General features: G+C 42.0%; 1 protein-coding gene across 9 annotated transcripts in view; it reads left to right on the top strand.

Moving 5' to 3' along the window:
* The window catches only part of ptprea (protein tyrosine phosphatase receptor type Ea), a 303,826-nt gene that overhangs the window by 259,013 nt on the left and 27,702 nt on the right, over positions 1–17,111 (top strand). For 8 of the 9 annotated variants that reach the window (XM_063071813.1, XM_063071815.1, XM_063071810.1 and 5 more), the window contains 2 exons: positions 9,441–9,560; positions 12,345–12,505. In XM_063071813.1, coding sequence (XP_062927883.1) covers positions 9,441–9,560; positions 12,345–12,505 — 281 coding nt within the window. The remainder of the gene's footprint in view (positions 1–9,440; positions 9,561–12,344; positions 12,506–17,111) is intronic. The other variant, XM_063071816.1, reaches the window with a different exon arrangement.

Genomic DNA, 17,111 nt, shown 5'->3' with positions numbered 1-17,111 from the left:
ACCCTGTGTTAGAGGGCCCTCAGCAGTTTGAATAATCATAGAGAATTTTCTCCTATTTATGTCTCGACCATATTGCTATCATTCAAGTTATTCCGCCTAGTTTATTTTCAGTTACCAGTTTTCATTTTACTTTTAAGTCCGATTTACTCTTTTCAGTCATTTCTCTTAATTAATCTGTATTCTCTGTACATTCGCGTCTGAATATTTGCAGCTTTTCCTTGTAGTTTGACACTCTGGTTCGAGTGGAGCGTCCTCGCCCCACTGACTGCCACGACTTCTGCCGAATCCTCTCCAGTAGCGACTCCGGTTGGGTGATAACTTTAATAGGTAGTCCCCGGTCCGCCAGGTCCAACGTTGCCTCCTCCACCGTAGCGTAAGTTTTTGTCCCTTCGTCGTAAAAGACTCTCAGCCAAGCTGGATACAGGGTCTGGAATCTGATGTTGTTTTCCTTCAGGACTCTCCGTGTTTCCGTATATTCCTTCCGTCTGGCAAGAATCCCCGGTGCGTAGTCGTGGTCTAAACTGATTTTGCAGTTGTTCCACATGAAACCTTTCTTTTGCCATGCTCTTTTAAGCACCTCTTTCTTCGTTCTGTAACTGAGAAATCTGATCAGAATCGATCTGGGCTGGGCGCCTGCCGGAGGCTGTGGTGCCAACGCGCGGTGAGCCCTTTCTATCTGTAGGTCTTTTGCGGCCGGTATATCAAGGTTCTCTCTAAGCAGCATCTCCACGAAGGAAATCATCAATCCGGGTTTACCTTCGGTTCCTTCGGGAACTCCGTAGATCCTCACATTTTCCCTTCTCGAGCGGCCTTCTTGATCTATTAGTTTCCACTGGAGCTGGTCTTGTAGCTTCAGCATTTCTGCTATCACTTCCTCGGCGTTTTGTAGCTTCTCTTCAATTCCAACAATCCTCGCTTCGGCTTCATCTATCCGCGAGTTAGTTTTTACTATTTCTCCTTTAATATCTTCCAGCTGTTTGCTGTTATCTTGTCGGAACTCGCGAATCTCTCCGAGCATCAAAGACAGAGTCACCGATTCCCCCTCATTATCTCCGTCCTGGCTTGCCGTGGGGGAGCTAGGCCCGTCGCCTTGCTGCATCTCCTTATGTTTATCAGCCTTCGAAGCGGACTTTTTATTCTTGTTCTTAGACATCATCCTTGCCTCTTTTATTAATATAGTTATGCAATATTAAGTATTTGTCTAAATTCAATTTTGGGGCAGTTTACCTTCTTTTTTGTCGAGAGACCTTTTCCTTACGCCGCCATTCCCTTGATGACCCGGAAGTTCCCCCCGGATTTCTTCTTTGATATTTTCATAGATGAATCAACTTTCTGAGATAGTACTTATCAGATTTTTATTGAAATGCTCATAAAATTGAAAGAGGACCTAATGCTTTCCCGGCATATATGACGAATAAACTCTTCTTGGCCTTCCAGCCAGGTATAAATAGTGATTTTAACCAACATTTCAATGACAAACTCTGCACGGTGGAAACCTGCATCAAGGAGCACAGGAGGTGTATCCATTTGGGTTACCTAAAGAAATCAGCAGTAGCAGAACACTGCATTCACAATGGCCATAGGGTTGACTTTGATGGCATGAAACTACTGTGCCACGCCAATGGTGAAGGAAGCCATGGAAATTAAACTACTGGAAAAGAATTTTAACAAAGATAAAGGTTTCGCTCCAAGTAAGAACTGGAATTCAATTGTAAACATGGTGGGACAGCAGAAAATCTGATTGGATGAGGACTAACCAATCAGAAGGGGCAGACGATGGGATATGAATACCACCGAACTAAACATGTCTAGGCATCATCCCTGATGAAGGTGACAGAGTTTGTTAACAAAACATCAGCTAAAATCAATGTGGCCACTATTGTAGACACTTCCTGACATTTTACCTGGCAGGGGAGAGACCGTGATCATTAAAGCAGTTCTCCCAGGAACTTTTTGGCTAAGATCAAGTGTTCTCTTCAAAACGCAGCAATTCCCAGTGTTCTTTTCAGGACACAGCGAGCGTTGGCTGAGGAGCAGGCCTCGCGCTGACACAGGGGTGGAGCCTGGTGTGGATTGGCTCGCAATCTATCACTCCTCCCCTGTACAACGGAGATGGAAAAGAGGATGGCTGGAGAGACCAGTGCACCAGGGAAGAAGGCTGGAGAGACCAGCGCTTCGACTCATGGGGTAACCAGCCCTTCAACTCGTGGGGTAACCAGCCCTTCAGCTCGTGAGGCTGGGATCAAGAACACTGTCCGATTGAGTGTTCGGGATCTGAAGGAAGGCAACGTTTCAGTAGGGAGACCTTCATTCACAAGGTGCTACTGGATTGCTGTGGCTTCAAGGCGGATAATCCTTACTGCATCCAGGATTTTGCTGGTTACTATGAAGTCACCTTCTGGCATGCCGCAGGGTGGCAGAAATTACGTGACTGCTTTCGTGAGAAGAGGAGCGAGGTGCCACTGTTGCTACTAAAAGCGCAGCCCCTCTTCGCTGACGCAACGCAGCAAGAGAGAACGGTTACAGTGCAAATGTTCAACCGCCACGTACCGGTCGTTGACATCCTCACATTTCCTAGCGCGATATGTGGAGAGCGTGGGTAAGTGTGAGAACGTCAACGACAGTCTGTGTGTATGAACAAGTAAAATGAAGGTCAGGGTGAGGCTGAGGGTGGACACCAGCAGCTGTGTCACCCACCCACCCTCCCTCAGTCTTCGCCAAGACGGCAAAGGTGAGGACAAAGATCTGCAAAGGGTGATGGACCTTAAACTTGCGTCCTTAAACATTCACAGTGTGAAGAGTACTGGGCGTTACGTCAGCACGCTCCAGTACCTGAACACTATGAATGCCGACGTGACCTTCCTCCAAGGGTGCAGTCTACCGCACCTCCACATCTACCGGAGGTGGTCACGGTGGTGGTCCCAGGGTTTGTCGGTGTGGTCGGGGGGCAATGATTGCCGTGCCTCTGGCCTGGGGATTCTGTTACAGGGAGGTAACTTCTCAGTCACCCAAGTTAAAGAGGTGTTTGTGGGGCTCCTCGTGGTAGCAGACGTCAAACACCGGGGGACTCCGCTCCGGCTGATCAACGTGTACACCTCCCCCGTGCGGAGCGAGCGTCTGGCCATCCTCGAGTGGCTCGCTCCACTGCTGGTGACGTCCCAGCCGGTCGTTCTGGCCGGAGACTTGATGCGGCAGGACGATCTGGCAGCGCCAATGGCAGGCTGGACAGTACCTCCAGACTCCTGATGGAAACGCTGAAGACAGCCAAGCTGCGCCAAGCCTTTGGCACCCCCACAGGTGGAGCACAGCCATAAGCCACCTGAACATGATCGGATGGCACAGCCCGACCCCGGATCGACTTCCTCTTCCTGTCAGAGTCCCTCACGGTCAGATCCACCGACGTCACGCCGGCGTTCTTTTCTGACCACTGCCTTCTGAGAGCCACCTACCACTTACGGGAGGATCAGAAGGCAGGTAGGGGGACGTGGAAGCTGAACTTTAAGCTGCTAACCCCAGAGAATATTAAGGACCTAAAGAAGGAGTACACAGGTTGGAGAACCTTGAAAGCCTTCTTTGATTCCCTGGTTCTCTGGTGGGAAGCCACCAAGGAGAACATCAAGGGTTCTTCATTCTCAAGGGTATCCAGAAAGCAAGACAGGAGCAGAGGGAACTGTGAAAACTCCAGACAGAGCTGCAGCAACTCCTCCTTCTGCAGTTGAAGGGGGTGGATGTCAGGGAGGAATTGCGAGAGGTGAAGGGCCGGCAAGCCCAGCACCTCGCCGCTGAATCCTCCAAGATCATCTTCCGATCAAGGGTCCAAACCTTGGCCACAGACACCACAGCCTCCCACAACTTCCTGTCGTCTATCATGCAGGTCTTAGGTGACAGCGTACGGGAGAGTCTGGATCAGCCTCTGACCCTGGACGAGCTGACAGGCTCCGTCCGTTCCTTTGGGTCGAATAGGACTCCCGGAGGCAATGGCCTACCGGTCGAGTTGTATTCAGCTCTGTGGAACTGGATGGGCCCAGACCTGCTGGAAGTGTACAACGCTATGCTTCTGGCTGGCTGCATGTCAGAGTTCATGAGGAAGGGCATCATCACCCTCATCTACAAGCAGAAGGGGGAAAAGGAGGACATTACGAATTGGAGGCCCATCTCTCTCCTGAATGTTGGCTACAAGATCCTGTCCAAGGCTATCACCAACAGGGTCAAGTCTGCTCTGGGACAGGTGATCCACCTGGATCAAACCTGTGCTGTACTGGGCAGGAAGATCTCGGACAGCCTCGCACTGCTGAGGGGCACCATCACCTACGTGCAGGACAGGAGGGTGGACGCCTGCCTGGTCAGCTTGGACCAGGAGAAAGCCTTTGACAGGATATCGCACACGTACATTGCAGACGTGCTCTCCAAAATGAGATTTGGGGAGGGAATCTGGAATTGGATCAGACTGCTCTACACAGATAGCTGTAGTGCAGTCCAGGTCAACGGGTGGGAAACAGACAGCTTCTCCATCAAGTCCTCGATGGGCCGAATGGCCTACTTCTGCTCCTTTGTCTTGTCTTGTCTTGTGAAGTCTGAAGGCAGGCAGGGCTGTCCACTCTCCCCTGTCTTGTTTGTGTGCTGCATAGAGCCCTTTGCCGAAGCCATCAGGAGGGATGAGGGCATAAGAGGGGTGACGCTGCCAGGCAGTGGAGGGACGCAAGTCAAAACCTCCCTGTACATGGATGACATTACCATCATCTGCTCTGATCGGAGGTCAGTTCGCAGACTTATGTACATGTGCGAACAGTTTCAGCTAGCGTCGGAGGCCAGGGTCAACCACATGAAGAGTGAAGCCATGCTGTTCGGCAAATCCCCGACCGATCCAGTGTCCCCTTCACCATCAGGTCTGACCACGTGAAGGTGTTGGGGATCTGGTTCGGAGGGGCCCAGGTGTGCAATAAGATTGGCAGGAGCGGACTGCCAAGGTGAAACAAAAACTGGGACTGTGGGGAGGGCACTCCCTTTCAATAACGGGCAAGAACCCGGTTATCAGGTGTGAGGTGCTCTCAGGGCTGCTGTACTTGGCTCAGGTGTGGCCCATCCCCGGCTCCTACAGCTCAGAAATCACCCGAGCTGTCTTCAGATTTGTCTGGGGATCCAAGATGGAGCGGGTGAGATGACCGTCATGCACAAGTCCCTGGACAATGGGGGCAAAAACGTCCCCAATGTCGCCCTCACCCTGATGGCCAGCTTCATGTTTGGCTGCATCAGGCTGTGCATGGATCCCAGATACATGGGCACAAAGTACCACTATGTGCCCAGGTTCTACCTGTCGCCCTGGCTACAAAGGATGTGTCTGGCCCCACTCCCGCACAATGCTCCAGTCAGCTGGTCGTTGCCGCCATACCTGTCCTTCGTAGAAAAGTTCTTCCAGGTCAATGCCTTTGACCACAGGGCCATCAGGCAGTGGTCGGCACGTAACGTCCTGCAGGCACAGCAGGAGAAGGATGTGATGGACACAGTGGGGTGGTTCCCTGAGCAGACTGTCCAGTTCATCTGGCAAGTTGCCTCATTGCCAGACCTCACTAACAGGCACCAGGACCTCGCCTGGCTGGCGGTGAGAGGCGCCCTCCCAGTCAAATCCCTCCTGTACACCCGGAACATCATCTCCATACCCCGCTGCCCACGGGAGAACTGCAATGAGGCGGAGTTGGTGACTCACCTCTTTGCACACTGTGGGTTCGCGAAGAAGGTGTGGAGGAGGATGGAAGGGATGGTGTCGAGATTCATGCCCAGCAGCTGTGTAACCGAGGACTCCCTGATTTACGGGCTGTTCCCGGGGTCGCACACAGAGACCAACATCCGATGCTGCTGGCAGATCATCAACTCGGTGAAGGACACTCCTTGGTTAGCCCGAAACTTGATGGTCTACCAGCACATGGAGATGTCCGTGCTGAATGCCGCCGGCTGGCACATTCTCGCCTGCAGGAATATGTGCTGAGGGATGCACTCAAACTTGGTGCAGGCACCGCGAAAGCCTGTTGAGGAAGGACCACAGTTTAGGGTTCATCACCCGCAGGAGTGAGGGGGGTCGGGTGGGGAGGAGTATACCCTTCATCAGCGGTGTGGATAGATGAATCACATAGTGCCACAGGAGTGGCTGGAAATGTGGCAATGTATAGACCGTAAAGGAACTTCGGTAAAGGAATAAGAGTCAATGCCTGTTTTTTATTGTAAATAGTTTTATTGTAAATAAGTTTTATTCTTGACTAAGGTTTGAGAGTCAACGAATAATTTATTGTAAACAGCTTTATTTTGAATAAGGACTGAGAGTCAACGCATGATTTATTGTAAATAACTTTGAATAAGGACTCAGAGTCAATGAATGGTTTTTTTGTAAATAACTTTATTTTGTAATATTTCTGAATAAATATATTTTTTGGAAATAAAAAGTCTGTTAAAATCGATACCTATACCCGGCTGGAAGACTAAGGAAAGCTTATTTGCTCATAGAATTGATTAGATTCCAGTTTGTCAATTTTTTTTAACTGCCACAAAGGTAAAGCAGTTGCACGCTATCAGAAACGTGAAATTCTTTGTATAACTTCAATAAGTAATTTAAATGAAATATGAACAAACATTCCATCACGATTTATTAGACAAGAAAATTAGAAACTAAGCAAGTGTATAGTGGCAGACAACAGTAAGCAGCTGTGAGTTTGCCAGCCAGGTATATAATGGACAAAGCATGACATTGCTGTGCCAACTTGAATAGAAGGAATTGGAAAAGAAATAGGTTTGTAAATAACAGTATCAGCTTCAGAACCTGAGGGAGCCACTAAACCACGGCCAGTATCATGTGGTACCAATCTATGTAAACAGTTTCATAGAACAATTTGTTCCTGCTGCACTTGGAATATTGTACACAATTCCTTCCTTTATAAGCCAGAAAGGAAAATCAGATTCCAAAGCAGCTTGAACTAGACTTCCAACAAAATATCTTTAAAAAAAAATAACTATTCTCCTAACATTCCAGTATTACTTCTCTTCAGGATATTAATAATTTCTCTTTTGATGTAGAAAGCTGTAATTTCTAAATGAGCACCAGAATGCATTTTCTTCATGAACTAGTCATTCAATTTCAAAACAAAATCATCAACTGATTTATCACAAGAATACTTAGGTTTTGCAAAACAAATCTGTCTACTAGAACTACAAACTGAGTACAGTTTTAAGGAACTTCAGTTACTATGTCTACAGAAGTTAAACAGATTTAACTGAAAATATTCATATCTGGAAACGCAATACATTTGCACACATTAGTGTGTAAACTATGCATAAAATAATTTTGTACTTGTTTGAAATTGCTTGTGGTCACTCCCAATGGAAATCTCACCCATGAAGAAATTGAACTGTGCATTTCTGGGCATAATTCACCTTGGTGTAGCAAGTCAGTTCTTTGTTATCTCTTGTGCATGCAATGACATCATTAATGTGTGCCTCACTGGTTTCATAATTAAGCTTTGAAATTAATGTAAAAATATATTGTGTGCAACTGATATTTTTCAATATCAATAAAGCAAGAAGCAAACTTTGTTTTAAATCATTAACCATATGTAAATTGAAGTATCCCTCATGGAACATTGAGATTTTAATCTTTAATTATGCTTTCCTGGCTGATCACTCTACTACAAGAGCAGAAGGTAGTTTCCATGTGTTTGAGTGCCTGCAGAAAGATTTCACTGCAGAGATAAACATTTTGTAGTAGTAGTGTTGGACAATTAGAGCATAGGAATTGATGGGATCAGTTTGGTTGGAATGGTCACTAGGCACAACGCTGACATGTTTTTCCCTCTCTTTTGTATAATTGCATTTTATGTTGTGAAGGATATACTCTATGTCCCCAGCGACATTTGCAAGGCATTAGGATTTGCAAAGTTGTAATTCTATGCTTTTTTGAATGATAAATTTCACTAATTTAAACTATTTGTAATAGATCCCACAAGTGGGCATTAAGGTAAGAAGTAGCTATGATTAACTGTACCAAAAAGAGCTAGAATTAATTTCTAGACTTTATTTTTACTTAACTTTCAGTGGCAAAATGACTATTATAATCTAGTAACTTCAATGACTATTAAATTAGCAGATATCAAAATCAATTTTTTTCAGTTCTGAAACTTTTACACCATAGTATTTACCTTGTGATTCATTTTATTCTAATCAATGAAGGAAATTACTGAAAATTCATAGTATATGAAAAACAAGATTAATTCCATTCATGTATACTATTAACTTAGACAGTAGCAGCATCTAAACATCAATTTTAAAGTGCTCCTTCGGATGCAAAATTATAGTTAAACATGCATGGAAATTTACCTTATACAAATGCTTCAAAATAATGGTTTGAAGAAAAAATGTTTTTCTTTCCAGTCATTTGTAAGTGAGCATTTTAAGGAATGGCAACAGCTTATGTAGCCTAATGTGATCTAATTAAGCATCTTGTACTATTAAAGGCAATCAATTTTGAATTGAATTTGGGAGGAGAAGAAAAAAAGGAAAAGACTAATTTTATCAGGCTCAGTTCAAGCTCGCAGTTGTTCTATGATTTCCTCCATGCAAATTTAAACTGTTGCAATTACATATTGCTTTGGCTCTAAAGGAAATTGAACAAAACCACATTTAAATTTCAAATCAGATCAGTCACAAGGGCAAAACCAAACCCTGACTGCAAAACATTCCACTCTGGTCAACATGTTAGATTTTTATAAAAGTTTTTATGGGCAGCAATATTTCAATACTGTATCAAAAGAAAAATTGTGCTAACTCTACTCAGCCTCTCAGGAAGTAGTTATTTGTTAATACACTTTGGATATCAAAATGCAGATGCCATGCATTCAATTGGTTCAATTTAATATCAGAGAAATGTATACAGTATACAACCTGAAATTCTTAAACTTCACAGACATCCACGATACAAGAAGCCAATTGAATGAAGGATAGAAACATCAGAACCACGGAGGTGCCCCCCCCCCCCGATCAGGTCAAAGTGAATTCCTGAGATCATTTCAACATATTTAAAGAGCTCCAGTAAATATAGCCTTCCTTCAGAGGGAATGTTGTTTCTAACTATTTGTACATTTTTCCTTCATTTTCTATTTGCTGCTTAAGTGGCTGAAATAAAAATATTATTTAAAGAGTTAATCAACACTCATTCACTGAAAAACTCTAAACTGATTCTGTGAAGTACATTGCTTGATTGTTAAGTTATATGTCTTATTATTGCCAAAGTTCTGATCTTTAATATTATAATCCATTATGATGCAGTAGCATTTGTAAGCTCCTGATAAATAAACAGGAAGCACTTCCTCTAACATTATTGCTGTAACTGTAGAAAATACTTCTAAAGGGTTTGATTTTTTAAATAATATTTCATATTAAGTATTTACTTAATCATGCAGGAAAAGTGTTATAAGTACTGGCCTGATCAGGGATTATGGACATATGGGGCAATACGGGTCTCAGTGGAAGATGTCACAGTGCTTGTGGATTATACCATACGGAAGTTCACCGTACAGAATGCAAGTATTTTCTAGTTTTCCTTCTACTTTGTTGAACCAAATTATTTGCCAGAAAAAAAGTTTATCTTGTTTGGGTGTTTCTTTGTATCACAAATTATTTGTTTGCCTATTATGTAACCAATTTATAAAGGAAAGAAATTGCAATCAGTAGCTGACTAATATTTTTTCAAAGTACATTTATTATCAAAATATATATGCACTATACAACACTGAGATTCATATTTTACAAACTTTAAGAGTATTTGTCAGTATTCAATAATTCCAGGAGCTACAGTATAAGTCAATTTTAGCTCTCAGAAGAAAGATTATTGTTTTACTTCATAATATTAATATGAAAATAAGTTTTTCATCACTCTGTGGAATTTTCCTTAAACATTATTGTTATATTTTGTAACTTCAAACCATAAATTAATTCAAAGGAGATTCAGCAAATCCAGAAATACAGGTACAACTTTGTCTTTTCTTTACGCGAGGCTCTTACATATCACATGGTAGGGTGATGATGAGTGCATTTAACATATTTTTACGTATAACCCATAATTATTTAAATTAACAAGAATATATACAAATGTTTGTATATATATAAATGTATAAAAAAACTAAAATATAATCTTAACTTTATTACAGTCTGCAGATCCCAGTGCCTCTTTAAAGTAATAATTTGTTTGGATTAGCACACAAAGAGGCCCTTTGTTCCAACTAGTCCATGCCAATCAAGGATCTTCCTGAGTTAATCCCAATTGCATGCATTTGATCCATATCCCTCTGAATCTTCCCTATTCATTAATATGTCAAATATCTTTTAAACATTGTAATTATTTTATTATTTTTTTATTGAGATACAGTACAGACTAGGCCCTTCTGGCCCTTCAAGCCATGCTGCCCAGCAACCCCCAGATTTAATTCTAGCCAAATCATGAGACAATTTACAATGACCAATTAACCTCCCAACCGGTACGTCTTTGGACTGTGGGAGGAAAGTGGAGCACACGGAGGACACCCACATGGTCATGGGGAGAATGTACAAACCTTTTTCAGACAGCGGTGGCAATTGAACCAGGTCACCTGTACAGTAAAGCATTGCGCTAAGCACTACACTACTGTGCCATCCTACATCAAATTATACCTACATTATAATCATATGGGGTGGCGGGATGGAGATGTGTCTCTATCAAAGGAGATCTAATGCGGTTCTCCCTTCTGCTAGTCTGCAGGTCACCCTTGGGCAAGGCGTAGCACTTGCTAATCAGGGTCACGTGAAGCCATGGGAGCAGGTTGTGGGTGGTCATATCAGTAGCTGGTGCATATCACAAGACTTTGTTTTGTGACCACTGGCAGCAGGCAGACAATCTCTGAAGTGTATTTATCTTGGCTGGGATCACCCATCTTGTAAAGATGCTGCCCAGAAGGCAATAGTAAACCTCTTCCACAGAAAAAATTGTCAAAAACAATCATAATCATGGGACAATGATCTCCCATGTCATACGACCTGGCATATAATGATGATGATGATGAATTATACCTGCCTCCACGACTTGCTCTGGTAGCTTATTCCATATATTCACAATCCTATGTGGAAAAGCTTGCCTCTCGGGTCCACTTAAAGTCTTTCCCCTTTCACCTTAAACTATGTCATCTATTTTTAGACTTCCCCTACCCTGGGAAAAAGACTGTGACCTCCAACTTTATAGTAGTATATAATATCATAAGGGGCATAGATAAAGTCACCCTACTATATTCTGGTGAAAACACCCTGAGTCTATCCGGTCCTGGTTCACGGATTTGTACTTAAATGTGTCATGTACTGTATTATTGGAAGCTTTGGGCTTGGGTTATCTAAGAAAGTTGTTCAAATATTTGAAATCCAGTTCCTGGTGTCTGTAGGGTTGCGCAAATGCTAGAAAATCTTTGCATTCACACCGAATAATTCAGCCCTGCTGAAAGTCTGGGTGACCACTAATTCCAGTGCAGGAAAGATTGCATCTCATAGTAGAACCTGAGTTAAGTTAATGAAATATTGAGGCAATGGTAGAGACGAATCTCCACCCCACCCAGATTTGCTAACCTTAATATCTCCAAACATTGTCAAGACCAGCTCGAGTTAGCGCAAGCAAGCCAATCAGTTCAAAGTTCACTTCTTTCATATTTTTCTGCTTAGTGTATGTAGGAATATCTCGATTAAAAGCCAAAGAAAGACACATCTTCAGCATTGAGCCAAATAGTCCATTTTTATAAATGGTACAATAGCATAGAAAATCTAATAGATCCTTTGTTCTCATTTCTAGTTCAATTTCACTGAAATGATATTTTGGTGCTTTGCACACCAAAGGCTATATCTTTTTCTCTAAATACATTTCACCACATCCTCCCCATTGAGCGAAGGCGCCATTTTATCACTGTGTTTTTAAAACAAATATCAAACAAGTTTTTAACATCAATCAACCTTTGAAGAATGTTAAGACATTCTGAGAAAAGTTTTGGTTGGTGCTTTTTGTGAAAGAATTGCAATCTAGCCATATTGTTGTGTTATATTGAATTGAGTGCATTTAGTTAACCTGTCGCATTTTAGTTATCATTATGCTACATTCAACCGCATAGTAATATCTTTCTTTGTATCTTTCATCCTGGAAATAATTGCTTTTGACCAAGCTCTTCCTAAAGTTGTCCTTTTATGTTAGGTAAGAAGAGAATGCCTGATATAAGTGATTGCCAGAATTGCCCAGAGGTTCTTGTTCTTTATTGTGTGAAAGTTACAGTTTTTATATCTTCATTGCTTTATTACAGCAGACGACTGGTAACAAAGCTCCGAGACTAGTGACACAGCTTCACTTCACCAGCTGGCCTGACTTTGGTGTGCCATTTGCACCCATTGGAATGCTCAAATTTCTGAAGAAGGTTAAGGCATTGAATCCTTCCTATTCGGGACCTATTGTGGTCCACTGCAGGTAACTGCTGTGCTTATTTTCCATCATTCTACAGCCTCTTTTATGCCATAGACCCCTACTATTAACCGAGGGGTTAACAAGGATTCTATAGTAACAAGGGATGCATTTTAATCAATTTTAAAATGTGTTAGCTATTTTTTGTTTCATTGAATCTGCTAAAATATGTTGTCCTGTCTGCAAATGTTCCTTAATAACTTGGCAACTCTTGGCACCATGCTATGAATTGCATTAATGTTGAACACATTGTCTGGAGTTTTCCACTGCAGTTTTCTCCAACTGACAAATTCCTGTTTGTTCAAAGGCAGGAAATGTCCTTTGATTACTTAGTGCACTAGACTAGAGAAAACTAATGTTCTGCATAAGGTTTCCACTAAATGGTATGAATTGAACCTTCTGCTCAACTACCCTGGAATCCCTTGCATTGATGTCTATTTTCTAGTTAATATGAATGTTGTAAGTGAACTAGGAAACAGTCTCTCAGTTATTTAATTCTCCTAAATCCATGACTTAAGGAAACTTGAGTCCTGATAATAGCCATGAGTTGTTCCTAAACATGTTTTTCTCTTGATTATACACTTCGCGAATTTCTGATCTGGTAGCTGCAAGCAAAAATCGAGTGATGTGTACCTTCATCACCACAATCTCCTTGCTTTTTCTCCAGCTCCTGAGCAATCTCTAATTCTCGGATATCCGAATAAACAAAAGGGAGGAACATAAGATAGTGAGAGATGAGGGGCAAGAGGGGTATTCTTACATAATCTGCAGAAAAGAATGAGTAATAAAGGAGGGAAGATATGTGCGAAAGAGGATCATGTATTAGAACACAATGATCTTCCGTGGTTTTAGTTGCACCTTCACAGTTCAGCTCCTGCTGCTTCTCATTGTTAGCAAATAAGAATGTTGTCCGAGCTGTTTGGGTAATGTCTCTGACCTTGCTCAAATACCCACCCTTACTTTGGTGCAGTCTATACAAGTATAAGGTGAAACACAATGGATTTAGGGTATGAGCCTTCATTGCTAGATTATTACTAATTTCTGTGTGGCTGGGTGGAGTTACGTCTCTACCAAAGGAGGTTTATCGTGCTCCTTCCCTCTGCTAGCCTGTAAGTCACCCTTAGGCAAGGTGAAGCATCTGCTTAGCAAACCCCCCCAACCCCCCAATCAGGGTCATGTGAAGCCATGGGAGCGGGTGGGGGATGGTCGTATGAGCAGCTGGTGCATATCACAAAATCAGGTTATGTGACCACGGACACCAGGCAGGCAATCTCTGAAGGGTATTGATAATGCCTGGGGTCACCCATCTCGTAAACACACCGCCCAGAAGAAGGCAAAGGCAAACCACTTCTGCAGAAAAATTTGCCAAGAACGATCAAGGTCATGGAACCATAAGCGCCTTTGTCATTCGACACAGCACATGATGACGATGATAATGATGATGAGTTAGTAATTAGGTTATTATTGTCACATGTACTGATGTACAGTGAAAATCTTTGTTTTGCATACTATCCATATAGATAATTTCAACACATTGGTATACTGAGGTAGTACAAGGGAAAAGCAATATCAGAATGTTATATATATTGTTACAGAGAAAGTGCAGCCCATGAAGAAAATAAGATCCAAGGCCATAACGAGATAGATAGTGAGGTCAGAGTCCATCTTATCATACAAGAGGTCCATTCAGTAGTCTTATAACAGTACATTAGAAGCTGACTTTGGACCTGGAGGTTTGTGCTTTCAGGTTTATGGATCGTCTGCCCTGTGGGAGGAGGTAGAAGAGAGAATGTTCAGGGTGGGAGGGGTCTTTGATTATGTTGGCTGTTTAACCAAGGAAGTGGGAGTGTAGACAAAGTCAGTGGAAGTGATTGGTGTGATGACCAATGAAGTTTCTGAGGCTAACTGATGTAATATAGCATTTGAATCTGCATTCACAGATTGTGACTACTTGCATAACGATATTGAATTTTTGGCAACGCTGTATTCAGGTACTTGGGGCTTGTGTTCCCCTGCAGGTACAGGAGGTCCCCTATTCTGTACCTTTTCAACCAATACACCATCAGAAAATCTTGTTTCCCAATTCTCTTTCAATATTTTTATAATATTATATAAATTGCAGAAATACAAATGCAATTCTTGGCCATGTGATTACAACCTTCAGTGCCTCTCAGACCAGATTCACTTCCTTTATCATGCAGTACTCCTGGTTATGAGTTTCAGTTCAATTTAGTTGGAAATATCCATTCTTGATATTGTGTGTTGTTGATGCACCCCTCCATTTCACGACTCAGTGTGTGCCAAAATGATTGAAAAGAACGGGTTGTGTGAAGTCGATGTGTTCTCTGCACCTGAAGCAGTAACTGTAGGTTGATCGCGCATCTCTATCCCTGTCACCATTTTCATGATCTATCAAATTTAGCTCTCCTAATATCAAGTATTTCATCTCAGATATAATAGAACCTGCATACTCCAAATCATTGTACACATACCCCTTGAAAACAAATCCACTGATGGGTGCTCTTTCATTTTTATTTTCTTGAGGAGAATTTAGATCCATCAGTTTCTGAAGAAGGTTAAATTGTCCTAACCCTGGCATGGAATTTGAACTTCTGATTTGCACAACATTATATATTAAATCTGAGAAATGTTTATAGTTTTTTTGAAGCTACTTTTTTGAAATCAATAGTGGAAGATGTGCTATATTTGTAAACAAAATCTTAGAGTGTAGTGTGAGCAGTTTGCTCCCCCCTTGTGCAGTGCAAGATAGTACTTGTCTTAATCTAATTCTGAAACCTTTTCAGTTGTTTCGAGAAACCATTGCTCAATCTCATTATGCCTTTCCTTGCCTTCACAGACCTCACATCATAGCCATGCAGTACTGCTACACGTTGCAGTCAGGGAGTTCAAGCAATTACGTTTGCCCCTTGAAATTTTTCTAGCAAACAATACTGTCAAAGGCAGATCCAAAAGGCAGCAGATGCATGTTTTAATATTACCAGCCGACCTGATAACAATCTTTCCTGAAAGGTCAGACCGTCTGTGCAGCAGGAAACTCAGCAGCTTCCTTTAAAGGAATGCCACCAAGAGAGATTTGTTATCCAATGCAGATATCAGCATTGTTAACTTACCTTATGAGAACTAATTTTGTGAATGTTTTCATCTTCTGAGTGGTCCCCACCTTAATAGAACATCAATATTATGAGGAGAGACGAAATGGGATCATGATATAATTCTCATTGGCTCTTTGAATGATGTTATCAAGTATATTAATCATTTCTGTCTGAATAAACCTGTTTGGGGAATTAGTGTTGTAAAATATTTTGAAGATTGCCATTTTGGGTCATTTTTGGTGCAAAACATATTCAATGCACAGTGACTTATATAAAGCTTTAACAAAGCATATGAGTCCAAAATAATGCAACTGATGGGACCCACATCCCCCAATAACTACCTCCCCACCCCAACTCAATGCACAGATCTGTTGCCTACAATAGTTACAGAAGATTATTTATTTACCTCATATTGCCCTCTGAATTGGCTGGCTTAGCCAATTCTACTAACCTATTAATATATAATGCTTAAATATAGAACATAGAATATTACAGCACATAACAGGCCCTTCAGCCCATGATATTGAGCCAACCTTTTAACCTACTCCAGGATCAGTCTTACCCTTTCTTCCCATAAAACCCTTTTTCTTTCATCATGTGCCTGTCTAAAAATCCCTTAAATGCCCCCAATGTGTCTGTCTCTGCCACCACCCTTGGCAACACGTTCCATGCATTCCTCACTCTCTGTGTAAAAAGTACCAACTCTGAGGCCCTGCCTATACTTTCCGCCATTCACCTTAAAGTTATGCCATTTCATATTAACCATTGCAACCCTGGGAAAAAGGCACTAGTTAGGGTTAAAAAAATAAATGCTGCTCTTTCCAGCAATGCCCATATTTGGTGAGCCAAATATTTTTCTGAAGATATACTTTTCTCTGTCATTTTCTCCAAAGTTGGCGTTTGGGCCTTCTGTAGTAATTTTCTGGCTGGAAGGAAAGTGAGAGGTATGACTGGCAGCCGCTCGTATATTCTGTCCAGTTCTAATTTACACGTTAGCATTCAGAATCCCTTCACCCAATTTTCTTCCATTCGACTAGGCAATCATTTTGAAATAGTTGCAATGTAAGGACATTAACTTTAGACTTGAATGCATTACTTTTTTCTTGGAAAACAAAGTCAACCAGAAATGCATTTTCTAAAATCTTCTAACAATGCAAACATGCAGTAACACTGGTGTTACAACAAGTACACACCGAGAGCTTCATCTTCATGGATTACAGAGTGCTGCTCAGATATGTTAACTGTGACTGAGATCTGGAAATACAGAATGAAAACCACAGAAAGAGAACTAGATAAAGGGAATGAGAAAGAAAACTGGGCAATGAAAAAGATCCAAATAGAAAGATCACAAAGTAATGAGCCATGAAAATATGGGTTTAATTCCTTTCACATGTGCTTCTTGTGGCACAATTAATCTAATAGCATTATATTATTGCTCCTCCATTCTCAATTAGTCAATCTTCTATATCACATTTGTGGCTGCTAGTAGTGAACAATTT

This window comes from Mobula hypostoma, chromosome 19 (assembly GCF_963921235.1).
Source record: "Mobula hypostoma chromosome 19, sMobHyp1.1, whole genome shotgun sequence".
Lineage (NCBI taxonomy): Eukaryota > Metazoa > Chordata > Chondrichthyes > Myliobatiformes > Myliobatidae > Mobula > Mobula hypostoma.
Note: the sequence above shows the minus strand (reverse complement) of the source record. Positions and strands in the feature narration are given on the sequence as shown.